Here is a 27952-nt window from a genome sequence, read left to right as displayed (position 1 = left end):
ACAGTCCGTGATGGCCGGCGCGGAGATGAATCCCCCCCCTGCGCATGCGCTGGGATGACGCCAGCACACGCTGGCGCTTCCGCGCATGCGCCAACTCGCGCCGGCCGGCGGAAGCCCTTCGCCGCCAGTTGGCGTGGCGCCAAGCCCCTTCCCCGCCGGCCGGCGCGGCGCAAACCACTCCGCCGCCGGCCTAGCCCCTGAAGGTGCGGAGGATTCCGCCCCCTCGGGGCAGCCCGACACCGGAGTGGTTGACGCCACTCCTCGGTGCTGGGACCCCCTGCCCTGCCGGTTCGCGGAGAATCCCGCCCATTATCAATGACACTAATAAAAAGCACTGCTCCAGATTCAAATTAAGTAATCCTTTGAAGTGTCTACTTGGTGTTTAAACAAACAAGAAACAATATCAAAGGTTCCAGTACAGCACTGAGGGAGCGCGGCACTGTCAGAGATTCTGGATTAGAGGTTAAAAACGGAGTCCCGTTCTGCCCTATTGGACGGGTCCCTGGGCAATATTTGGAAGAAGAGCAGGAGAGTTTCTCCAATGCCCCGAGGGAATATTTATCTCTCAGTCAACATCACTAAAGCAGCTGAACTGGTCATTAACACATTGCTGTGTGTGGGAGCTTACTGTGCACAAAATGGCAGCCGTGTTTCCACATCACAACAGTGTCTGGAGGCCGGATCTTTCTGAGAGCTCGGGGAAACCCAACCTGTGCACTTTTCCACCGTCCAAGATGCGCTCCTGCGTGAATTTTCCCGGGGTTTTAATCTTTTCACACCGGGGCGGATTTACAGCGCAGGCTGTGAGCGGCGATGGAGTGCGCGAGGCGAGTGGGTGTGAAGATGGTTAGAAAGTGCGTCTCGGTCCTCTAACACGGCAGCCCAGTTCCCCGCATTTCTTAAAGCTGCCCATTAACCTCGCCCTTTACCCCATCACCCCCACCCACCCTGCATGCCACCGCATTCCCCCTTTGATCGTCTATGCCCCCCGCAGGTATACTCCACAACCACTCATACATTATCCACTGTGTACAGTCCTCTGAAGCCATGTAATAGCAGTGGAAGTTATTTTATAATCATTGGAAAAATATTAAACCTCTAATACTCTAACAAAACCCCCAAAATCAAACGGACTATTATTGATAGTGAAAAAAACTACTGTAGCTCAAAAATAAATCTTCATCCTTCCAGTGCCTATTAGGTTTGTAAACAAACAAGAAACCATATCAAAGGCATGCTCTGTCATTATTGCCTTTTAAGCGTTTCATTATCCTCGATCAATAGACCACCTGCTGAAATGAAGCTATTATTAGCTTTTGAAACCCAGTCAAGCATTCATAATGGCCACAGCTGTCATAACAAAAGCTTCCGGCTGCATTTCCTGAAAGTGGCAGAGCAGAATGTTGTCCTATTTCTATTTCGCAACAGAGGGCCTGTCACTCGATGGAGGGGAGCCGATGTGGGTGATTCTTTTTTTCAACTTACAAAAGTAGTCCTTTTTTAACAGCTGGAGTTGTGAGCCAGTTTAAATCACAGTGCAAAACATGACAGCAGAGACTGACAGGACTTTTGCTATTACGTTTTTAATGTAGTATGACACTTTTGATGATGCATGACAGGAATGACACGGTGTTGGCCAACGTAAAGGTCAACTTACCTTTGCAGGACAGATCTCTATGATGTACAACTGCATTTAAAACTCACACACATTACCATACAGCACCTAATAGCGACTTTGAAGGCGTCAAAACATTCTTACACTTATTCTTACAACAATTCTTACACTTTCAGAGTGCTCCTGACTCCTCAGCAGACTTCCGCCCGGTGGTCAGGAACTCTCCAAGGCAGTGTGTGTTTTTAGGGGTTGCAAAACTCATACCAGCAAAGGAAAATAGGCCTGCAGGTTCAAATGCAATTTTCCCATGTCCTCACAATGCCAATCCCAACCTGGGTGGTGGCCCACAGAGGCATTGAACCGGAATGGGCGGGTGAAAATGGCATGGGGTGGGGATGGCAGAGGAAGATTGTTATTCCCGTAAAAGAATACCAAGTTCAGCTCTCGCAACCGGATTCTCTGCTCCATTGGCGACTGACGTCCAGCCTTACAACAACAGAACGCACATCATTGGCTGTACAATGCTTCAGGATGTCCCGTGGTTGCTGTAGGCACGAAGGAAATGCAAGTCCTTTCTTCTTATAGAGAAGGGCAGCATCCCTTGGCTCTCAGAACGGAATAACACCACCCTGGAGGGAGGGGGCGGCTTGGGTTTAGATATACAGTTGGCCTCAGGACCCCTGTCGCAGGATGGGTGAGGTCCACCCACTCCCTTATTTGAGAAGTCGTTCTGGACATTTGGGCAGCACGGTAGCACAAGTGGCTAGCACTGTGGCTTCACAGCGCCAGGGTCCCAGGTTCGATTCCCCGCTGGGTCACTGCCTGTGCGGAGTTCTCCCCGTGTGTGCGTGGGTTTCCTCCGGGTGCTCCGGTTTCCTTCCACAGTCCAAAGATGTGCGGGTTAGGTGGATTGGCCATGATAAATTGCCCTTAGTGACCAAAAAGGTTAGGAGGGGTTATTGGGTTAGGGGGATAGGGTGGAAGTGAGGGCTTAAGTGGGTCGGTGCAGACTCGATGGGCCGAATGGCCTCCTTCTGCACTGTATGTTCTATGTAATAGTTAACGTTGAGCACATTCCCAACCACAGATACCCAGTTAGCAGGGAACATCACTGATCCCAATTCTCCATTTCCTGTTGTCTAACGGTGGTTTATTTAACCTCATCTAATTATCTTCCAACTAATCACGTCCTTCATCACAAGGGTTGGCATAATAGCTTTACTGAAAACTCCCAAGATTTGGAATTGCTGACAACAGCAAGAATCTTCGTCACTGCAACGCTGTTGAAGAATCCGAGAACAGAGGCCATTTGGTCCACTGTGGCCATGCTATCCCGGTGCAAGGGCAACTCTCCAGCAAGTCCCACTTTCCTGCCTTTTTCCTGTTGCCCTGCAGATTATATTCAGACAACCATCATTGCAAAGAGACCGAGTCACAAAGGGGGACGGGTGAAAAGGTTTCATCAAAGGAGTAAGCTTTACTGAGGGACCTAAAGGAGAGAGTGGCAGTGAGGGAGAGGAGCTGAGGACTGAGGCAGCTGAAGGCACATCCACCAATTGTGGGGAAAGATAAATTGGTGATTCAAGGGACCAGAATTAGAGGAGTGTAGATATCTCGGAGGGGTGTGGGGCTGGAGGAGGTTACAGAGGTAGGGAGGGGTGTGGGACTGGAGGAGGTTACAGTGTTAGGGAGGGCTGTGGGGGCTGGAGGAGGTTACAGAGATAGGGAGGGTTGTGGGGCTGGAGGAGGTTACAGAGATAGGGAGGGGTGTGGGGCTGGAGGAGGTTACAGAGATAGGGAGAGTGTGGGGCTGGAGGAGGTTACAGAGATAGGAAGGAGGTGTGGAGCTGGAGGAGATTACAGAGATAGGGAGGGGTGTGGAGATGGAGGAGGTTACAGAGATAGGGAGGAGTGGGGGGGCTGGAGGAGATTACAGAGACAGGGAGGGGGTGTGGGGCTGGAGGAGGTTACAGAGACAGGGAGGGGTGTGGGGTTGGAGGAGGTTACAGAGATAGGGAGGGTTGTGGAGCTGGAGGAGGTTACAGAGATAGGGAGGGGTGTGGGTGTGGAGGAGATTACAGAAATAGGGAGGGGTGTGGGGTGGAGGTGGTTATAGAGATAGGGAGGGTGTGGAGCTGGAGGAGGTTACAGAGATAGGGAGGGGTGTGGAGCTGGAGGAGGTGACAGAAATAGGGAGGGGTGTGGAGCTGGAGGAGGTTACAGAGATAGGGAGGGGTGTGGAGCTGGAGGAGGTGACAGAAATAGGGAGGGGTGTGGAGCTGGAGGAAGTTACAGAGACAGGGAGGGGTGTGGGGTTGGAGGAGGTTACAGAGATAGAGAGGGGTGTGGGGGCGGAGGAGGTTACAGAAATAGGGAGGGGTGTGGGGTGGAGAAGGTTATAGAGATAGGGAGGGTCAGGAGCTGGAGGAGGTTGCAGGGAAAGGGAGGGGTGTGGGGGTGGAAGAGGTTACAGGGATAGGGACGGGTGTGGAGCTGGAGGAGGTTACAGAGATAGGGAGGATGAGGCCACAGAGGGGTTTGTTAACAAGAATGAGGATGTAAAAATGGAGGTGTTGTTGAACTGGAGCCGGTGTAGGTTAGTGAGCACGGCGATGATAGGAGGAAGGAGAATAGTTGTCAGCTGGAACATGCAGAGCAGAGTTCATCCTCTTCGACTGAAACATGCTGGTTCTAAATCAGTCTCCCAAGCTGAATTGAATTTCCAATTGCTGCTTCATTATTCCATGAAAACAGACAGCAACAAACATCAAGGCCCAAGATACCCTCAGTCTGCTTTCCGATGGTTTTAAGCTTTGGGACAATATTAATGGTTTTCCAATTATCTGAGACCATTCCTGTGTAAGCTGAGACTCCCTTCTTAGCAGCTGCTCCCTCTATTAGAGAGACAGGACGGAGGAGAGCTTTGTCTGGGCAGGATGTGATAGTTAATCATTTCACACCCGGCTCTGATTTCCTCCTTGTTGACTCCAGACAGGAGTTCTGACCAAGATGAAATTTTCAGCCCGTGTTTTCGCAAAGCAGTGTAGAATATTGTTTCTTCCAAAATCAGTCATAGAGTCTTACAGCGCCGAAAGAAGCCCTTTGCCCACTGTGGTCTGTGCCGGCCATCAATCGCCTATCTATTCTAATCCCATTTTCCAGCATTCACCCAGCGCTCGGGACTAACGGCCACACCTTGGAGACCTGGCCAGGGTGTAATTTAGTCCTGGTCCACACAAACGTGCACCAGGTGTAACGGCACCTTCCAAAATGGCGCCCCGATCTGCGAGCAGTCTTTTGAAGTTCGCCAGCAGGATATCTCTCTAAATGAGGCCTTGGCGGAGACAATGTCCCCAAGGCCAAATGGGGACACATGGGGAGGAGATAGGACCTCGCGTATGGGGAGAGCAAGTGAGTAAGATTGAGGGTGATGCTGGGAACATGCAACGTGTCATGTTGCTATCCAAGACAAGGACTAGTTGCATCTTCAGACCATTCCTCTGACTAGAAATTCTTGGATTGATATTCCCTCACTAAACCTCTTCGCCATTGGTGGCTGCGTCTTGGGCCCAAAGCTCTAGAATTCTCTCCTTAAACCTCCTGACTAAGGGCTTTTCACAGTAACTTCACTGCAGTGTTAATGTCAGCCTACTTGTGACACTAATAAAAGAATCTAAGATGTCTCCGTCCTCCTTAAAACTGATAACTTTGACCAAACCGTTCACCTCTCCTAAAACCTTCTTCGAATTGGCATCATGTTTTGATTATGACTGTGAAAGATCTTGGGATAGTTTCCTGTACGGAAAACGCTTTGTAGGTAAACACACAGTGTTGTTGTACAGTTCATTTACGTTGCAACATCATGCAGTGATAATTTAAAACTTTACTAAACATTTTTTCATGTTAAGACGTCCATATTGGGATCCACTTGTTCCGGCTGCTTTGCAAACATTCAACTTCTTCTCTATCTCGTTCTCTCGCTTTCCCCCATTTCGTTTGGATTTGTCACAATGCTTGGTGATCTACCTTCTACCTCTCGCCCTGTCAGTCAACCTTTCCTCTTCCAATTCTACTTGGCTTCAATCTCTCACCACCTTATCTCTGAATGTACAAACATATGTAATAGGAGCAGAAGTCGGCCACTCGGCCCATCAGGTCTGCTCCTCCATTCAATGAGATCATGGCTGAACTGATATAATCCTCAACCCCACTTTCCCACCTTATCCCCATAACCCTCGATTCCCTCACTGATTAAATATCTGTCTCTCTCAGCCTTGAACACACTTAACGACCCGGCCTCGACAGCTCTCTGCGGTAAAGAATCCCACAGATTCACTCCCCTCTGAGAGAAGAAATTCCTCTTCATCTCTGTCTGAAATGGGCGACCCCCTTACTCTGAGATTGTGCCCTCTGGTCCTAGACTCTCCCACAAGGGGAAACAACCTCTCAGCATCGACCCTGTCAAACCCCCTGAGAATCCGATATGTCTCAATAAGGTCGCCCCTCACTCTTCTAAACTCCAATCAGTACAGACCCAACTTACTCAACCTCTCCTCAATAAAAAATCCCCCCATACCCGGGATCAACCAAGTGAACCTTCTCTGGACTTCCTCCAATGCCGGGATATCTTTCCATAGATAAGGGGACCAAAACTGTTCCCAGTATTCCAGGTGTGGTCTAACTAGTGCCTTGTATAGTTTTAGCAGGACTTCCCTATTTTTATAACCCATTCCCTTTTAAATAAAGGCCAACATTCCATTTGCCTTCCCGATTTCCCGCTGAACTTGCTGCTAGCTGCTTGTGATTTATGCACGAGGACCCCCAAATCCCTCCATGCTGCAGCTTTCTGCAGTCTCTCTCCATTTAAATAATATTCAGCTCCTTTATTCTTCCTACCAAGGTGCAGACTTCACATTTTCCTACATTATATTCCCTTTGCTATATTTTTGCCCACTCACCCAACCTGTCTTTATCCCTCTGTCGACTCTGTGACATCCTCTCCACTTGCCTTCCCACCTATTTTTGTGCCTTCCACAAACTTGCAATAGTAAATTAACTTCCCTCGTCCAAGTCGTTAAATATATTGTAAATTATTGTGGCCCCAGCATGAATCTCTGTGCCTCTCCACTCGTTACAGGTTGTCATCCTCAAAATGTCCCTCTTATCCCAACTATCTGTCTCCTATCAATTAGCCAATCCTCTATCCATGCTAATGTAGTACCCCCAACATCATGGGCTCTTATCATGTTAAGTAGCCTTTTGTGCGATACCTTATTGAATGCTTTCTGAAAATCCAAGTATATTACATCTACTGGTTTCCCTTAATCTATCCTGATCATTATCACCTCAAAAGATTTGAATAAGTTTGTCAAGCATGATTTCCCCTTCATGAAGCCACATGGACTCTTCCTGATGATATTCTGTATTTCTAAATGCTCTACTGTCTTATCTTTTATAATGGACTCTGACATTTTCCCAATACAGATGTTATGCCAACTGGCCCATAGTTACCTGTTTATTGGCTCCCTCTCTTTTTGAATAAAGGTGTTACATTTAGCACAGGGCTAAAGAGCTGGCTTTTAAAGCAGACAAAGGCAGGCCAGCAGCACGGTTCAATTCCCGTACCAGCCTCCCTGAACAGGCACCGGAATGTGGCGACTAGGAGCTTTTCACAGTAACTTAATTTGAAGCCTACTTGTCACAATAAGCGATTTTCATTTCATTTCACATTGGTAGTTTTCCAATAATCAGGAACTTTTTCGGAAGTTAAGGATTCTTGGAAAATTACCACCAGTGCATCCACTATCTCTGTAGCTACTTCCGTTAATATCCTGGGATGCACCCCATCAGGTACAGGGGACTTAACGACCTTTAGCACATTAATTTTCAGAGTACTTTTTCTCTTGTGATTGTATTTATTTAATCCCCCCCCCACACCTCTTTGACCACTTGATTATTTCGTATTTTTGGAATGTTGTTCGTGTTTTTTACCGTAAAGACTGGCACAAAGTATTTATTTAACTCCTCTGCCATCTTAGGTGTGAGTCATGGAATATTTTCAGAAACGTCCGCCATTGTTGTTCAATCACCTTCCCTGCTAAATTCCTTTCCCAGCCCACTCCAGCCACCTCTGCCCACATTCCTTTATAATTATCCTTAATTAAGTTTAGCGCAGTTTTTTCTAACCCAAGCTTCTCACTCTCAAACTGAATGCTAAATTCCACCATGTTATTGTTACCTCGGGGATCTTTAACTCTGAGATTGTTGATTGAACCTGACGCATTAATAATAATAATAATCTTTATTGTCACAAGTAGGCTTACATTAACACTGCAATGAAGTTACTGTGAAAATCCCTTGGTCGCCGCATTCCGGCGCCTGTTCGGGTACACTGAGGGAGAATTCGGAATGTCCAATTTGCCCAACAAGCACATCTTTTGGGTCTTGTGGGAGGAAACCGGAGCGCCCGGAGGAAACCCACGCAGTCACAGGGAGAACGTGCAGACTCCGCACAGTCAGTGACCCAAGCCAGGAATTGAACCCGGGTTCCTGCCGCTGTGAAGCAACAGTGCTAACCACTGTGCTCCCGTGCTACCCACATTTAGGGCAGCACGGTAGCATTGTGGATAGCACAATTGCTTCACAGTTCCAGGGTCCCAGGTTCGATTCCGGCTTGGGTCACTGTCTGTGCGGAGTCTGCACATCCTCCCCGTGTGTGCGTGGGTTTCCTCCGGGCGCTCCGGTTTCCTCCCACAGTCCAAAGATGTACAGGTTAGGTAGATTGGCCATGATAAATTGCCCTTAGTGTGCAAAATTGCCCTTCGTGTTGGGTGGGGTTACTGGGTTATGGGGATAGGGTGGAGGTGTTGACCTTGGGTAGGGTGCTCTTTCCAAGAGCTGGTGCAGACTCGATGGGCCGAATGGCCTCCTTCTGCACTGTAAATTCTATGACAAGGGAAAATCTTCTCTATTGCACGTTACCAGATCCAAAACAGCCTAATCACTGGTTGGATCCACAATATATTGTTCTAGGAAACTGTCCCAAATGCATGCTATGAATTCTTCCTCATGACAACCTCTGCCAATTTAATTTTCTCGAACCCACATGAAGATTAAAGCCACCCACGGTTAAAGCACTTTTTTACATGCCCTCATTATCTCCTGATCAATTCTCCGTCCTACAGTACAGCTGCTCCGAGGGAGCTTACAAAGCAACCCCCCCCCCCCACTAATGTCTTCGCCCCTTGTTATTTCTTACCTCCACCCAAATGGATTCTTCATCTTCGGATCCTCCTCGAGGCCCTGACTTCACAAAAATCTACCAGCTTCAGTATTGAACTCTCCAAATGACCCCCCTCAACATCTGCAACCTTTGTGGGTAGGTGGTGGTGGTGGGGGGGAGATCCTGATATTCCCTGCCCTTTTGTACGAAGGGGTATCTCCTGACGTCACCCTTGAATGACCCCATGTGGTGAATGTATTCACCTATGTATGAACTGTCTGTATAGTGCTGTGACCTATGACCAGGAAATTATAATGCGGTCTACTTCCAGGTACTGCACTGGAACCCCGGTGGGCTCCGCCTCTGGCTCTGCCCTCACCGGGGGGATATATAGACCAGCCACCTGTGAGTGGCACTCATTTGTACAGCAGATACTGGCAGGCGAGTTCCTGGATAATAAAGCCTCAGGTTCACCTCGTTCTCACGGTCTCACAGTGGATTAACCGAAATATACCGAAAACATCTCAGTCTGATCTGCCTTTAATCTTTGGAAATGAGTGAGGTACAAGCTTGTGTGTCTCAGGCAGACGATGAATTGAATCGTGGAGCTGGAAAGGGAGGAGGTCGGTGGTTTTGAGAATCTGGAGTTGGAGGGGGAGCGCGACTCCCGGTTTCATTCCACGAGGCAGTTTAGGAAATTGTCAGTTGACTGGACACTATCACCGGTTTCTTGCTGCTCAACGCTTACTCCGTTCACTCACCTTCTGATATTTTATTAATTCGCAGGACGATTAACGGGATTGACTGCTTCAATTCATTTCATTCCCCTCACTCAATAGCTGGGCTGTATTAACATCTGGTTGTCTTGTTTGGCAATTTAGCCCCTCGCTGTTGGCAGTGGGAAGCGATTTTGTGCTCGGGAGTGGGGTTGGTGGTGGGGGTGGTAGGGAGGGGGGGGCAATGGGGGAGGGGGGCGCGGGGGGGGGGGGGGGGGGAGTGACAATGGTGTATGGCGGTTTGAGACACAGTGACTGACCGAGTCCTTGCTTTGCTTGATGTAGGTGGGGAGGAGCTGGGCAGTGGCCGGAATGGACATCACTACACCGTGGACAGTGGGATTGACGATGATGTTGGATTCACCATCGATGATTCGGACTTTGATGTTTACGTTGAGGAGGTAAGGGAGAATCAATCTGATGATAGGAGGAAATGTGAAGGGGGGGGGGGTGTGTAGGGGCTTGGGCGGAGGGTAGGGGTGTGGGGGCGTGCTGTGGGGCCCCAAATCTCTACCAAGGAAATACAGTGGGAGCTACAATACAACTTTAGTTCCAGCCTCCTCTCCTCCGCACAAAGGTGTAAGTTAAACAATGCACTCGAAGGAACTAAACAATCTCACAACCAACGGATCCGGTCTAGGCGCTGCATTTCTGCCATGTCCAGCCGTGAATGATGATGGATAATTAAACAACTAATTGGAGGAGATTCAATTAACACCTCTCCCCTCAATAATGGGGAGCCTGGCACATCAACCCAAAAGGCAAGGTTGAAGCATTTGCAACAATCTTCAGCCAGAAGTGTCGAGTGCATGATCCATCTCGGTCTCCCCCGGAGGTCCCCAGCTTCACAGATGTCAGTCTTCAGCCAATACGATTCACTCCACGTGATATCAAGCAACGATTGAAGGCAATGGATACTGCAAAGGCTGTGGGCCCTGACAATATCCCGGCAATAGTACTGAAGACTTGTGCTCCAAAACCTGCTGCCCACCTAGCCAATTTGTTCCAGTACAGCTATAACACTGGCATACACCCCGCAATGTGGAAAATTGTCCAGGTGTGTCCTGTACACTAGAAGGAATCATCAACAGTGTTATCCAGAGGAACTTACCCAGCAATAGCACGCTCGTTGATGTTCAGTTTGGGTTCCGCCAGGGTCACTCAGCTCCTGACCTCCAGGAGTTCCTCAGCGTGGCGTCCTAGGCCCAACCACCTTCAGCTCCTTCATCAATGACCTTCTTTCTATCATAGGTCAGAAGTGGAGATGTTTGCGGAACACTGTACAATGTTCAGCACCATTCGCAACTCCTCAGATAATGCAGTAGTCCATGTCCAAAGGCAGCAAGACCTGGACCGTAACCAGGCTTGGGCTGACAAAGCAAGTGACATTCACAGCACAGCAACAAGCGAATGTAACCATCTCCCCTCACTACTATCAACATCCTGAGGGTTACCATTGACCAGAAACTGAGCTGAACAAGCCATATAAATACTGTGGCTACACGAGCAGGTCAGAATCTGGGGATTTTACTGTGAATCACTCCTACCTTGACCCCCCCAAAGCCTGTCCACCATCTACAAGGCACAAGTCAGGAGTGTGATGGAATACTCTCCACTTGCCTGGATGAACGCAGCTCCAACACTCAAGCAGCTCAACACCATCCAGGACAAAGCAGCCCCGCTTGATTGCTCCTCCTTCCATTCACTCCCTCCAGCTCCAGTGCACAGTGACAGCCGTGTGTACCATCTACAAGGTACACTGCAGCAACTCACTAAGGTTCGCCATCAGCTTCTGAAGGCCTGTTAAGGATGGGTAATAAGACCATGAGACATAGGAGCAGATGTAGGCCATTCGGCCCATTGGGTCTGCTCCTCCATTCAATAAGATCATGGCTGATCTGATATAATCCTCAACTCCACTTTCCCGCCTTATCCCCATAACCCTCGATTCCCTCACTGATTAAAAATCTGTCTCTCTCAGCCTTGAACACACTTAACGACCCGGCCTCGACAGCTCTCTGCGGTAAAGAATCCCACAGATTCACTCCCCTCTGAGAGAAGAAATTCCTCCTCATCTCTGTCTGAAATGGGCGACCCCCTTACTCTGAGATTGTGCCCTCTGGGCCTAGACTCTCCCACAAGGGGAAACAATCTCTCAGCATCGACCCTGTCAAACCCCCTGAGAATCCGATATGTCTCAATAAGGTCGCCTCTCACTCTTCTAAACTCCAATGAGTACAGACCCAACCTACTCAACCTCTCCTCAATAAAAAATCCCCCCATACCCGGGATCGACCGAGTGAACCTTCTCTGCACTGCCTCCAATACCGGGATATCTTTCCATAGATAAGGAGACCAAAACTGTTCACAGTATTCCAGGTGTGGTCTAACTACTACCTTGTATAATGTTAGCAGGACTTCCGTATTCGATTTGCCTTCTCTATAACCTGTTGTACCTGCCTGCTAGCTTTTTGTGATTTATACACAAGGACCCCAAATCTCTCCATTTAAATAACATTCAGCTCCTTTATTCTTCCTACCAAAGTGCCTAATTTCACATTTTCCTACATTATATTCCATCTGCTGTGTTTTTACCCATTCACCTAACCTGTCCATATCCCTCTGTAGACTGTCATCCTCACCACTTGCCTCCCCACCTATTTTTGAGTCAATAGCAAACTTGGCAATCGTACATTCACTTCCTTCATCCAAGTCATTAATACATAGTATGAATAATTATGGCCCCTGAACTGATGCGTGTGGCGCTCCACTATTTACAATTTTCCATCCTGAAACTGGGCGGCGTGGTTAGCACTGCTGCCTCACAGGGCAAGAGACCCAGGTTCGATTCCGACCTCGGGTGATTATGGAGTTTGCACGTTTCCTTCGGGTGCTCCGGTTTCCTCCCACAGTCCAAAGATGTGGAGGTTAGGTGGATTGGCCATGATAAATTGCCCTGACTGTCCAGAGTTTAGGTGGGGTTATGGAATTATGGCAGGAAGATTGGGCCTAGGTAGGGTTTACTTTCAGAGGGTCGGTGCAGAGGGTCAGTGCAGGGTCGGGTCGGAATCCATCCACACTATAGGAATTCTATGATTCTATGAAATGCTCCTTTTATCTCCACTCTCTGTCTTCCCCAGTGAGTCAATCCTCTATCCATGCTAATATACTACCCCAACACCATGGGCTCTTATCTTATTAAGTAGCCTTTTGTGTGCTAGCTTATGCAACACTTTTTGGAAATCTAAGTATATTACATCCACTGGTCCCCCTTCATCTACCCTGCTCATTACCACCTCAAAGAATTCTAATATATTTGTCAGGCGTGATTTCTCTTCATGAAGCCATGCTGACTCTGTTTGATTATATTATGCATTTCTAAATGCTCTGCTATTACATCCTTTAAACTTATAACATTTTCCCATTGACAGATATCAAGTCAACTGGCCCATAGTTACCTGTTTTATTGTCTCCCTCCTTTTTGGAATAAAGGTGTTACATTGGCAGTTTTCCAAACCTCTGGGGCTTTTCCAGGGTTTTTGGACGATTGTCACTCACCTTTCTAATAATAATCTTTATTGCCACAAGTAGGCTTACATTGCAAGTTACTGTGAAAAGCCCCTTGTCGCCACACTCTGCTCGGGTGCACAGAGGAAGAATTCGGAATGCCCAAATTACCTAACAGCACGTCTTTCGGGACTCGTAGGAGGAAACCGGAGCACCCGGAAGAAACCCACGCAGACACGGGGAGAACGTGCAGACTCCTCACAGACAGTGACCCAGCCGGGAATCGAACCTGGGACTCTGGCGCTGTGAAGCCACAGTGCTAACCACTGTGCTACCCCGATCTTTGCTACACTGTGTTTTTTCTTTGAGTAGAATACCATTGTTCACTTCCTTGGTTAATCATGGTTCATCCTCTTCCTAGAATCCTTCTTCCTCACTGGGATATATCTTTGTTGCGAGTCATGAATTATTTTCATAAACGGTCTGTTAGAAACCATCTTTCCTTCCAAACGCCTTTCCCAGCCCACTCCAGCCAACGCTGCCCTCACTCCTTTATCATTTTCCTGATTTAGGTTTAGCACAGTAGTTTCTGACCCAAGTTTCTCACTCTCACATTGAATGCTAAATTACAACAAATTACAATCATTCTTTCGGAGGGAATCTTTTATTCCGAGATTGTTTATTCAAGCTGACTCATTACACATGACCAGATCCAAAATAGTCTGATCCCCGTCTCGACCCACAACATATTGCTCTAAGAAACTGTCCCGAAGCCTCTCTATGAATCTTCCTCAATGCTACCTCTGCCAATTTGATTTTCCCAATCCACATGAAGATTAAAGTCACCCATGATTAATTCACCCTTTATTATTTCCTCATTTATTCTCCATTCTACAGTACAGCTACTGTTAGGGGGCCGAGAGACTACTCTCACCAGTGTATTCTTCCCCTTCTTATTTCCTTCCTCCACCCAAATGAATTCTTCCGATCCAAGATCCTTTCTCGCTATTGTACATATTCCATCTCGTACTAACACAGTTACTCACCACCCTTTCCTTTTGCCTTTCCTTATGAAAAGTCACATAAAACATAGAACATTACAGCGCAGTACAGGCCCTTCGGCCCTCGATGTTGCGCTGACCTGTGAAACCAATCTAAAGCCCATCTACACTATTCCCTTATCATCCATATGTTTATCCAATAAACTTTTAAATGCCCTTAATATTGGCGAGTCCATTACTGTTGTAGGCAAGGCATTCCACACCCTTACTACTCTCTGAGTAAAGAACCTACCTCTGACATCTGTCCTATATCTATCTCCCCTCAATTTAAAGCTATGTCCCCTCGTGCTAGACATCACCATCCGAGGAAAAAGGCTCTCACTGTCCACCCTATCTAATCCTCTGATCATATTATATGCCTCAATTAAGTCACCTCTTAACCTTCTTCTCTCTAATGAAAACAGCCTTAAGTCCCTCAGCCTTTCCTCATAAGATCTTCCCTCCATACCAGGCAACATCCTGGTAAATCTCCTCTGCACCCTTTCTAATGCTTCCACATCCTTCCTATAATGCGGTGACCAGAACAGCACGCAATACTCCAAATGCGGCCGCACCAGAGTTTTGTACAGCTGCAACATTACCTCATGGCTCCGAAACTCAATCCCTCTACCAATAAAAGATAACACACCGTACGCCTTCTTAACAACCCTATCAACCTGGGTGGCAACTTTCAGGGATCTATGTACATGGACACCGAGATCTCTCTGCTCATCCACACTACCAAGAATCTTACCATTAGCCCAGTACTCTGTATTCCTGTTACTCCTTCCAAAATGAATCATCTCACACTTTTCTGCATTAATCCATTTGCCACCTCTCAGCCCAGCTCTGCAGCTTATCTATGTCCCTCTGTAACTTGTAACATCCTTCTGTACTGTCCACAACTCCACCGACTTTAGTGTCGTATGCAAATTCACTCACCCATCCTTCTACGCCCTCCTCCAGGTCATTTATAAAAATGACAAACAGCAGTGGCCCCAAAACAGATCCTTGTGGTACACCACTAGTAACTGAACTCCAGGCTGAACATTTCCCATCAACCACCACCCTCTGTCTTCAGACAGCTAGCCAATTTCTGATCCAAACTGCTAAAACACCCTGAATCCCATGCCTCCGTATTTTCTGCAATAGCCTACCGTGGGGAACATTATCAAACGCTTTACTGAAATCTATATACACCACATCCACTGCTTTACCCTCGTCCACCTGTTTGGTCACCTTCTCAAAGAACTCAAAGGTTTGTGAGGCACGACCTACCCTTCACAAAACCGTGTTGACTATCTCCAATCAAATTATTCCTTTCTAGATGATGAAAAATCCTATTTCTTATAAACCTTTCCAAGACTTTGCCCACAACAGAAGTAAGGCTCACTGGTCTATAGTTACCAGGGTTGTCTCTACTCCCCATCTTGAATAAGGCGACAACATTTGCCATCCTCCAGTCTTCTGGCACTATTCCTGTAGACAATGACGACATAAAGATCAAAGCCAAAGGCTCAGCAATCTCCTCCCTAGCTTCCCAGAGAATCCTAGGACAAATCCCATCCAGCCCAGGGGACTTATCTATTTTCACACTTTCCAGAATTGCTAACACCTCCTCCTAGTAGCCAGTACCTCAGTATTCTCCTCGACAACATTGTCTTTTTCCTGTGTGAATACTGCCGAAAAATATTCATTTAGCACCTCTCCTATCTCCTCGGACTCCACGCACAACTTCCCACTACTGTCCTTGACTGGTCCTACTCTTACCCTAGTCATTCTTTTATTCCTGACATCCCTATAGAAAGCTTTAGAGTTATCCTTGATCCTACCTGTCAAAGACTTCTCATGTCCCCTCCTGGCTCTTCTTAGCTCTCTCTTTAGGTCCTTCCTAGCTAACTTATAACTCTCGAGCGCCCTAACTGAATCTTCATGTCTCATCTTTACATAAGCCTCCTTCTTCCTCTTGAGAAGTGTTTCGACTGCTTTAGTAAACCACGGTTCCCTTGCTCGACCACTTCCTCCCTGCCTGACAGGTACATACTTATCAAGGACACGCAGTAGCTGTACCTTGAACAAGCTCCATATTTCAATTGTGCCCATCCCCTGCAGTTTCCTTCCCCATCCTATGCATCCTAAGTCTTGCCTTATCGCATCATAATTGCCTTTCCCCCAGATATAACTCTTGCCCTGCGGTATATACCTATCCCTTTCCATCACTAAAGTAAACGTAACCGAATTGGGGTCACTATCACCAATGTGCTCACCTACCTCCAAATCTAAAACCTGTCCTGGTTCATTACCCAGTACCAAATCCAATGTGGCCTCTCCTCTTGTTGGCCTATGTACATACTGTGTCAGGAAACCTTCCTGCACACATTGGACAAAAACGGACCCATCTAAAGTACTCGAACTATAGCGTTTACAGTCAATATTTGGAAAGTTAAAGTCCCCCAGAACAACTACCCTGTTACTTTCGCTCCTATCCAGAATCATCTTTGCAATCCTTTCCTCTACATCCCTGGAACTTTTTGGAGGCCTATAGAAAACCCCTAACAGGGTGACCTCTCCTTTCCTGTTTCTAACCTTAGCCCATACTACCTCAGTAGACGTGTCCTCATCAAACGTCCTTTCTGCCACCGTAATACTGTCCTTGACTAACAATGCCACCCCTCCCCCTCTTTTACCACCTTCCCTGAGCTTACTGAAATATCTAAACCCCGGAACCTGCAACAACCATTCCTGTCCCTGCTCTATCCATGTCTCCGAAATGGCCACAACATCGAAGTCCCAGGTACCAATCCATGCTGCAATTTCACCCACCTTATTCCGGATGCTCCTGGCATTGAAGAAGACACACTTTAAACTACCTTCCTGCCTGCGTGTACACTCCTGCAACCTTGAAACCTTACTCATGACCTCACTACTCTCAACCTCCTGTATACTGGAGCTACAATTCAGGTTCCCACCCCCTGCTGAACTAGTTTAAACCCTCCCGACGAGCATTAGCAAATTCCCCCGCCCCCCCCAGGATATTGGTACCCCTCTGGTCCAGGTGTAGACCATCCCGTTTGTACAGGTCCCACAGACCCCAGAATGAGCCCCAATTATCCAGAAATCTGAAACCCTCCCTCCTGCACCATCCCTGTAGCCATGTGTTCAACTCCTCTCTCTCCCTATTCCTCGTCTCGCTAGCATGTGGCACGGGTAACAACCCAGAGATAATAACTGTTTGTCCTAGATCTAAGTTTCCACCCTAGCTCCCTGAATTCCTGCCTTACATCCCTATCCCTTTTCCTACCTATGTCGTTGGTGCCTATGTGGACCACGACTTGGGGCTGCTCCCCCTTAAGGATCCCGAAAACACGATCCGAGACATCACGCACCCTGGCACCTGGGAGGCAACACACCAACCGCAAGTCTCTCTCGTTCCCACAGAATCTCCTATCTATCCCCTAACTATGGAATCTCCAATGACTAATGCTCTACTCCTCTCCCCCCTTTCCTTCTGAGCAACAGTGACAGACTCTGCACCCGAGACCTGTACCCCATGGCTTACCCCTGGTAAGTCATCCCCCCCACCAGTATCCAAAGCGGTATACTTGTTACTATGGGGAACGACCACAGGGGATCCCTATACTGACTGCTTCCTCCCAGCCCCTCTCACCGTCACCCATCTGTCTTCATTCTTTGCAGTTACCACATCCCTGAAGCTACTATCTATGACCACCTTTGCCTCCCGAATGATCCGAATTTCATCCAACTCCAGCTCCAGTTCCCTAACGCGGTTTCTGAGGAGCTGGAGATGGGTGCACTTCCCACAGGTGAAATCAGCAGGGACACTGACGGCGTCCCTCACCTCAAACATACCCCTGAATATTTAGTTTCCAGTTTTAATCTCCTTGTAACCATACCTCTGTAATGGCTATAAGATCATACCCGTCAACCTCAATTTGTGGCGTTAATTCATTTATTTTGTGCTGAATGCTACGTGCATTTGAGTAAAGAAACATCAATTTTTCCTTGTTACCATTTTGTCCCCCTTTTTGACCCTTTTTGTTGCTGTTTATTTAATGTTTGTGCACTCTGTCCCTTCCTGTCACACTCGGCATGATAGCACAGTGGTTAGCACTGTTGCTTCACAGCTCCAGGGACCCAGGTTCGATTCCCGGCTTGGGTCACTGTCTGTGGGGAGTCTGCACGTTCTCCCCGTGTCTGCGTGGGTTTCCTCCGGGTGCTCCGGTTTCCTCCCACAAGCCCCGAAAGGCGTGCTGTTAGGTGAATTGGACATTCTGAATTCTCCCTCTGTGTACCCGAACAGGCGCCGGAGTGTGGCGACTAGGGGCTTTTCACAGTAACTTCATTGGAGTGTTAATGTAAGCCTACTTGTGACAATAATAAAGATTATTATTATTTGAGGGGAGGTGTTGGCGTAGTGGTATTGTCACTGGACTAGTAAACCAGAGACCCAGGGTCAAATCCCGCCATGGCAGATGGTGAAATTTGATTTCAATAAAAATCTGGGATTAAAAGTCTAGTGATGATCATGAAACCTTTGTCCATTGTCATAAAAACCCATCTGGTTCACTAATGTCCTTCAGGGAGGGAAATCTGCCGTCCTTACCTGGTCTGGCCTACATGTGACTCCAGATCCACGGCAATGTGGTTGACTCTTAACTTCCCTGCAAGGGCAATTAGGGATGGGCAATAATTGCTGGCACAGCCACATCCCATAAATAATTTTTTAAAAATGACCTAGCTAGCTGCTTTGTAAGCCTACGTATTCTCTCTCCAGAACCATAAGACCATAAGACATAGGAGCGGAAGTAAGGCCATTCGGCCCATCGAGTCCACTCCGCCATTCAATCATGGCTGATTTCAACTCCATTTACCCGCTCTCTCTCCATAGCCCTTAATTCCTCGAGAAATCAAGAATTTATCAACTTCTGTCTTAAAGACACTCAACGTCCCGGCCTCCACCGCCCTCTGTGGCAATGAATTCCACAGACCCACCACTCTCTGGCTGAAGAAATTTCTCCTCATCTCTGTTCTAAAGTGACTCCCTTTTATTCTAAGGCTGTGCCCCCGGGTCCTAGTCTCCCCTGCTAATGGAAACAACTTCCCTACATCCAGCCTATCTAAGCCATTCATTATCTTGTAAGTTTCTATTAGATCTCCCCTCAACCTCCTAAACTCCAATGAATATAATCCCAGGATCCTCAGACGTTCATCGTATGTTAGGCCTACCATTCCTGGGATCATCCGTGTGAATCTCCGCTGGACCCGCTCCAGTGCCAGTATGTCCTTCCTGAGGTGTGGGGCCCAAAATTGCTCACAGTATTCTAAATGGGGCCTAACTAATGCTTTATAAAGCTTCAGAAGTACATCCCTGCTTTTATATTCCAAGCCTCTTGAGATGAATGACAACATTGCATTTGCTTTCTTAATTACGGACTCAACCTGTAAGTTTACCTTTAGAGAATCCTGGACTAGGACTTATGAATGTTGTCACCGTTTAGAAAATAGTCCATGCCTCTATTCTTTTTTCCAAAGTGCAAGACCTCGCACTTGGCCAAGTTGAATTTCATCAGCCATTTCTTGGACCACTCTCCTAAACTGTCTAAATCTTTCTGCAGCCTCCCAACCTCCTCCATACTACCTGCCCCTCCACCTATCTTTGTATCATCGGCAAACTTAGCCAGAATGCCCCCAGTCCCGTCATCTAGATCGTTAATATATAAAGAGAACAGCTGTGGCCCCAACACTGAACCCTGCGGGACACCACTCGTCACCGGTTGCCATTCCGAAAAAGAACCTTTTATCCCAACTCTCTGCCTTCTGCCTGACAGTCAATCGTCAATCCATGTTAGTACCTTGCCTCGAATACCATGGGCCCTTATTTTACTCAGCAGTCTCCCGTGAGGCACTTTATCAAAGGCCTTTTGGAAGTCAAGATAGATAACATCCATTGGCTCTCCTTGGTCTAATCTATTTGTTATCTCTTCAAAGAACTCTAACAGGTTTGTCAGGCACGACCTCCCCTTACTAAATCCATGCTGACTTGTCCTAATCTGACCCTGCACTTCCAAGAATTTAGAAATCTCATCCTTAACAATGGATTCTAGAATCTTGCCAACAACCGAGGTTAGGCTAATTGGCCTATAATTTTCCATCTTTTTCCTTGTTCCCTTCTTGAACAGGGGGGTTACAACAGCGATTTTCCAATCCTCTGGGACTTTCCCGGACTCCAGTGACGTTTGAAAGATCATAACTAACGCCTCCACTATTTCTTCAGCTATCTCCTTTAGAACTCTAGGATGTAGTCCATCTGGGCCCGGAGATTTATCAATTTTTAGACCTCTTAGTTTCTCTAGCACTTTCTCCTTTGTGATGGCTACCATATTCAACTCTGCCCCCTGACTCTCTGGAATTGGTGGGATATTACTCATGTCTTCTACTGTGAAGACTGACGCAAAGTACTTATTTAGTTCCTCAGCTATTTCCTTGTCTCCCATCACAAAATTACCAGCGTCATTTTGGAGCGGCCCAATGTCAACTTTTGCCTCCCGTTTGTTTTTAATGTATTTAAACAAACTTTTACTATCATTCCTAATGTTACTGGCTAGCCTACCTTCATATTTGATCCTCTCTTTCCTTATTTCTCTCTTTGTTATCCTCTGTTTGTTTTTGTAGCCTTCCCAATCTTCTGACTTCCCACTACGCTTTGCCACATTATAGGCTTTCTCTTTTGCTTTGATGCATTCCCTAACTTCCTTTGTCAGCCATGGCTGCCTAATCCCCCCTCTGATAACCTTTCTTTTCTTTGGGATGAACCTCTGCACTGTGTCCTCAATTACTCCCAGAAACTCCTGCCATTGCTGTTCTACTGTCTTTCCCACTAGGCTCTGCTCCCAGTCGATTTTCGTCAGTTCCTCCCTCATGCCCCTGTAGTTACCTTTATTTAACTGTAACACCTTTACATCTGATTCTACCTTCTTTCTTTCAAATTGGAGATTGAATTCTACCATATTATGATCACTGCCTCCTAAGTGCTCCCTTACTTTAAGATCTTTAATCAAGTCTGGCTCATTACATAACACTAAGTCCAGAATGGCCTGTTCCCTCGTGGGCTCCATCACAAGCTGTTCCAAAAAGCCCTCCTGTAAACATTCAATGAATTCCCTTTCCTTGGGTCCACTGGCAGCATTATTTACCCAGTCCACCTGCATATTGAAGTCCCCCATGATCACTGTGACCTTGCCTTTCTGACATGCATTTCGTGGTGCATTTTGTGCCGCCGGTCCTGACCACTGTTAGGAGGCCTGTACATAACTCCCATTATGGTTTTTTTGCCTTTGTGGTTCCTCAACTCTACCCACACAGACTCCATATCATCTGACCCTATGTCATTTAGTGCTATTGATTTCATTTCATTCCTAATTAACAAGGCAACCCCGCCCCCTCTGCCCACCTCCCTGTCTTTTCGATAGGTTGTGAATCCCTGGATGTTTAAATGCCAGTCCTGAACCCCCTGCAACCATGTCTCTGTGATGCCTACCACATCATCCCTGCCAGTCACAATCTGGGCCACAAGCTCATCTACCTTGTTCCGTACACTGCGCACATTTAAATATAGCACCTTTAATTCTCTATTGACCGTCCCTTTTTGTTTTCTTAGTGTGGTGGACCTTGGTTTACTGAGCCTTTCCATACACTGTGTCATATTTTGTGGGATGGGGACTATTGTAACCTCTCCTGAGTTTTGTCTTTTCGTGCTTTTTTGTATTCCTAAGCAGCTACGCTTCCCACTGATTACTTCACCTCTTGGTTCCCTGACTTTCCCTTCCCCCCCAATCTTTAGTTTAAAGTCCTATTGACCACCCTATTTATTCTTTTCGCCAGAACACTGGTCCCAGCTCGGTTCAGGTGGAGACCATCCCAACTTTCCCCCCTGTCCCAAAACTGATGCCAGTGTCCCATGAAAAGGAACCCCTCTTTCCCACACCACTCTTTCAGCCACGTGCTAACTTCCCTTATTCTTGCCTCCCTATGCCAATTTGCACGTGGCTCGGGCAGTAATCCGGAGATTATGACCCTTGAGGACCTGTTTTTTAATTTGAATCCTAGCTCTTTATAATCTCTAAACAGGTCCTCTTTCCTAGACTTGCCTATGTTGTTGGTACCGACATGGACCACAACAACTGGATCCTCCCCCTCCCTCTCCAGTATCCTTTCAAGCCGGTCAGAGATGTCCCGCACCCTAGCACCGGGCAGGCAATATACCATGCGGGACTCTTTATCCTGCTCACAAAGGATACTATCTATCCCCCTGATAATAGAATCTGGTGTCCCCCCCCCCCCATCCCCCTCCCCCCATTATTTAGTTTAACAGCCTCTCTACTCCCCCAGTTATCCGGTTTGCAAGAGCACAGGTTCCAACATGGTTCTGATGGGCAGCACGGTAGCACAAGTGGCTAGCACTGTGGCTTCACAGCGCCAGGGTCCCAGGTTCGATTCCCCGCTGGGACACAGTCTGTGCGGGGTCTGCACATTCTCCCCGTGTCTGCGTGGCTTTCTTCCGGGTGCTCCGGTTTCCTCCCACGGTCCAAAGACGTACAGGTTAAGGGGTTTGGCCATGATAAATTGCCCTTAGTGACCAAAAAGTTTAGGAGGGTTTATTGGGTTACGGGGATAGGCTGGAAGTGGGGGCTTCGGTGGGTCGAATGGCTTTTAAAGCAGACCAAGGCAGGCCAGCAGCACGGTTCAATTCCCATACCAGCCTCCCCGAACAGGCGCTGGAATGTGGCGACTCGGGGTTTCACAGTAACTTCAATTGATGCCTACTTGTGCCAATAAGTGATTTTCATTTCATTTCATTTCATTTCTGCATGATGTCGACCGTCCCAAAGGTGCAGCCCCAACTTTCCCCAGTACTGATGCCAAAAACTGAAACCCACTTGCCCCACACTAGTCTCTGGACCCGTAAATGCTGGGCCCAGTCTGCCACACCCACATCCCATCAATGAATTTTGAAAAACAATTCCCTTTAAACTCTGCCTTAAGGCCCCAGCTCAGTTAAAATGTTGGCTGGCATGAAAGCTGGAAATGTTTTGATCTCAGACTGCAAGGTTCGTGTTCCATAATTAAACCTCACCATCCTTGACCCCCTTGGGCACCCACGATAGACCGGGGAGTTCAAGACAATGGTCCGGGCTGATTTGTATTGTATCTCTAATCCCCAGCCCCTTCCTCTCCTCAAGGTGTTGATAGTCGTGCAATATCCCATCCATACGGTCCATTCCTTGTCCGGTGTGGATGCAATTAGTGATTTCTGGTCAGGGTGAAGGGAAGTTCACATCCCCATCCGCATCGCCACTGCCCTTGTTGGTTTAGCTCAGTTGGCTGGACGGCTGTATATCAGCGAGCCCAGCAGCGAGGGTTCAATACCCGTAGCGGCTGAGGTTATTCTTGAAGGCTCCGCCTTCTCAACCCTGACCCTCGCCTGAGGTGTGATGATCCTCAGGTTAAACCACCACAAGTCAGCTCTTCTCCCCAAAGGGGGCGAGCAGCCTATCGTCATCGGGGAATGCGGAGACTTTACTCTTCTCCAGCATCGATGCCGAGACAGAAAGCCGGCCTTGCCAGATTGGGTATAGCCTCAGCACGAGGTAAATGGATGGAAAAGCTAATCACCCCGGGTTCCCAGCCCAACACTGAGTAGCTGACAGCTGCTCCCGCCCCCCCCCCCCCCCCCCCCCCCCCCCGCCGCACCCACTGTAAGGTACACTCGTCCAATGGAAGCTGAAGTCGGGATTGTGAAGCCCCACACAGTCAAGCGGCCCACCATGAGCTCACTTGCGCCCAGGCGACAGGATGTGTTTGGTCAACCCCTTTCCCTGAGAAGTCTATTTCGGTGAGGATCAATGTCTGAGGGACGGGGCTAGTTTGTGTGGGGGGGGCGGCCCTGCACAAATCAATGCTCCTTCCTGTCCCTTTGACCTCGGGCACATCTGTTGAGTTATTTGGGATGGTTTGCAGAGAAAACCACAGCTTTGTTACGTGGAGAGTAACTACTGCGAGCTGGACGCCGACTCTGGCAGGATATAACTTTGTAAACACAACCTACAAACAATTTCTGGAACTCTGCAAAATTAATCAGTTCCTGGCTGTAATCCCAGTGGGAAGCAAACTGAGGCTGAGTGTTCCAATCACTGAACACTCCGAGAAAGCAATAACCGCCTCCCAGGGTTAGAGTAGCAGCCACAGGCTGCGGTGTACACCAAGCCCCCTCCTTCTGTTACCAACACCTCCCGAGCAAGGCACCAAGAGACAGCCAGCTTTCACACATCACCCTCCTTATTCCAACTCTAATCACCTTTCCTTCAGTGCTCCACTGTCTGCCTCTGTGCCTCATCGTTCTGTCCCTCTCTCCATTGCCTCTTATTCTCAGTATCTCCCTCCCTCTCCCACTCTCCCTCCCGTGCTATCCCACTCCCTCAGTCCCTCTCCCTCGCATTATCTCCCTCCTCCCACTCCTTCACTCTCTCTCCCTCACTCTAGCTCACTCTCTTTTCTCTCTCCCTCCCTCCCTCTCCCTCTCATTCTTTCACTCATTCTCCCGCCCTCATTCCCTCACGCCCTCACTCGCACTCCCTCATTCTCACTTTCACTCCCTCACTCTCACTCTCTCTCCCTCACTCTCACTCCCTCACTCTGACTCTGACTCTCACTCCCTCACTCTCACTCCCTCACTCTCACTCCCTCACTCTCACTCCCTCACTCTCACTCCCTCACTCTCACTTCTTCACTCCCACGCCCTCACTCCCACGCCCTCACTCCCTCACTCGCACTCCCTCACTCTCTCTCCCTCACTCTCACTCCCTCACTCTCCCTCACTCTCACTCTCTCTCCCTCACTCTCACTCCCTCACTCTGACTCTGACTCTCACTCCCTCACTCTCACTCCCTCACTCTCACTCCCTCACTCTCACTTCTTCACTCCCACGCCCTCACTCCCGCGCCCTCACTCCCGCGCCCTCACTCCCGCGCCCTCACTCCCTCACTCTCACTCCCTCACTCTCACTCCCTCACTCGCACTCCCTCACTCTCACTCCCTCACTCTCCCTCACTCTCACTCTCTCCCTCCCTCACTATCACTCCCTCACTCTCACTCCCTCACTCTGACTCTGACTCTCTCTCCCTCACTCTAGCTCACTCTCTTTTCTCTCTCCCTCCCTCCCTCTCCCTCTCATTCTTTCACTCATTCTCCCACCCTCATTCCCTCACGCCCTCACTCGCACTCCCTCACTCTCACTCCCTCATTCTCACTCTCACTCCCTCACTCTCCCTCTCTCTCCCTCACTCTCACTCCCTCACTCTGACTCTGATTCTCGCTCCCTCACTCTCACTTCTTCACTCCCACGCCCTCACTCCCGCGCCCTCACTCCCACGCTCTCACTCCCTCACTCTCACTCCCTCACCCTCACTCCCTCACCCTCACTCTCACTTCCTCACCCTCCCCTCACCCTCACGCCATTACCCTCACTCCCTTACCCTCCCTCACCCTCACAACTCACCCTCACTCCCTCACTCTCACTCCCTCACTCTCACTTCCTCACTCCTTCACTCCCTCACTCTCACTCCCTCACTCTCACTCCCTCACTCTCACTCCCTCACTCTCACTCCCTCACTCTCACTTCTTCACTCCCACGCCCTCACTCCCGCGCCCTCACTCCCACGCCCTCACTCCCTCACTCGCACTCCCTCACTCTCACTCCCTCACTCGCACTCCCTCACTCTCTCTCCCTCACTCTCACTCCCTCACTCTCCCTCACTCTCACTCTCTCTCCCTCACTCTCACTCCCTCACTCTGACTCTGACTCTCACTCCCTCACTCTCACTCCCTCACTCTCACTCCCTCACTCTCACTTCTTCACTCCCACGCCCTCACTCCCGCGCCCTCACTCCCGCGCCCTCACTCCCTCACTCTCACTCCCTCACTCTCACTCCCTCACTCTCACTCCCTCACTCTCACTCCCTCACTCTCACTCCCTCACTCTCACTCCCTCACTCTCACTCCCTCACTCTCACTCCCTCACTCGCACTCCCTCACTCGCACTCCCTCACTCTCACTCCCTCACTCTCCCTCACTCTCACTCTCTCCCTCCCTCACTATCACTCCCTCACTCTCACTCCCTCACTCTGACTCTGACTCTCTCTCCCTCACTCTAGCTCACTCTCTTTTCTCTCTCCCTCCCTCCCTCTCCCTCTCATTCTTTCACTCATTCTCCCGCCCTCATTCCCTCACGCCCTCACTCGCACTCCCTCACTCTCACTCCCTCATTCTCACTCTCACTCCCTCACTCTCCCTCTCTCTCCCTCACTCTCACTCCCTCACTCTGACTCTGATTCTCGCTCCCTCACTCTCACTTCTTCACTCCCACGCCCTCACCCCCGCGCCCTCACTCCCACGCTCTCACTCCCTCACTCTCACTCCCTCACCCTCACTCCCTCACCCTCACTCTCACTTCCTCACCCTCCCCTCACCCTCACGCCATTACCCTCACTCCCTTACCCTCCCTCACCCTCACAACTCACCCTCACTCCCTCACTCTCACTTCCTCACTCCTTCACTCCCTCACTCTCACTCCCTCACTCTCACTCCCTCACTCTCACTCCCTCACTCTCACTTCTTCACTCCCACGCCCTCACTCCCGCGCCCTCACTCCCACGCCCTCACTCGCACTCCCTCACTCGCACTCCCTCACTCTCACTCCCTCACTCGCACTCCCTCACTCTCTCTCCCTCACTCTCACTCCCTCACTCTCCCTCACTCTCACTCTCTCTCCCTCACTCTCACTCCCTCACTCTGACTCTGACTCTCACTCCCTCACTCTCACTCCCTCACTCTCACTCCCTCACTCTCACTCCCTCACTCTCACTCCCTCACTCTCACTTCTTCACTCCCACGCCCTCACTCCCGCGCCCTCACTCCCGCGCCCTCACTCCCGCGCCCTCACTCCCGCGCCCTCACTCCCTCGCTCTCACTCCCTCACTCTCACTCTCACTCCCTCACTCTCACTCCCTCACTCTCACTCCCTCACTCTCACTCCCTCACTCTCACTCCCTCACTCTCACTCCCTCACTCTCCCTCACTCTCACTCTCTCCCTCCCTCACTATCACTCCCTCACTCTCACTCCCTCACTCTGACTCTGACTCTCTCTCCCTCACTCTAGCTCACTCTCTTTTCTCTCTCCCTCCCTCCCTCTCCCTCTCATTCTTTCACTCATTCTCCCGCCCTCATTCCCTCACGCCCTCACTCGCACTCCCTCACTCTCACTCCCTCATTCTCACTCTCACTCCCTCACTCTCCCTCTCTCTCCCTCACTCTCACTCCCTCACTCTGACTCTGATTCTCGCTCCCTCACTCTCACTTCTTCACTCCCACGCCCTCACTCCCGCGCCCTCACTCCCGCGCCCTCACTCCCACGCTCTCACTCCCTCACTCTCACTCCCTCACTCTCACTCCCTCACCCTCACTCCCTCACCCTCACTCTCACTTCCTCACCCTCCCCTCACCCTCACTCCATTACCCTCACTCCCTTACCCTCCCTCACCCTCACAACTCACCCTCACTCCCTCACTCTCACTTCCTCACTCCTTCACTCCCTCACTCTCACTCCCTCACTCTCACTCCCTCACTCTCACTCCCTCACTCGCACTCCCTCACTCGCACTCCCTCACTCTCACTCGCACTCCCTCACTCGCACTCCCTCGCTCCTTCTCCTTCACT

General features: G+C 49.1%; 1 protein-coding gene across 1 annotated transcript in view; it reads left to right on the top strand.

Moving 5' to 3' along the window:
- Window positions 1-27952, top strand: part of egflam (EGF-like, fibronectin type III and laminin G domains) — a 260696-nt gene that overhangs the window by 82720 nt on the left and 150024 nt on the right. The window contains exon 9 of the mRNA XM_072517542.1: window positions 9899-10014. Within this exon, the coding sequence (XP_072373643.1) occupies window positions 9899-10014 (116 nt within the window). The remainder of the gene's footprint in view (window positions 1-9898; window positions 10015-27952) is intronic.

This window comes from Scyliorhinus torazame, chromosome 9 (genome assembly GCF_047496885.1).
Source record: "Scyliorhinus torazame isolate Kashiwa2021f chromosome 9, sScyTor2.1, whole genome shotgun sequence".
NCBI lineage: Eukaryota > Metazoa > Chordata > Chondrichthyes > Carcharhiniformes > Scyliorhinidae > Scyliorhinus > Scyliorhinus torazame.
Note: the sequence above shows the minus strand (reverse complement) of the source record. Positions and strands in the feature narration are given on the sequence as shown.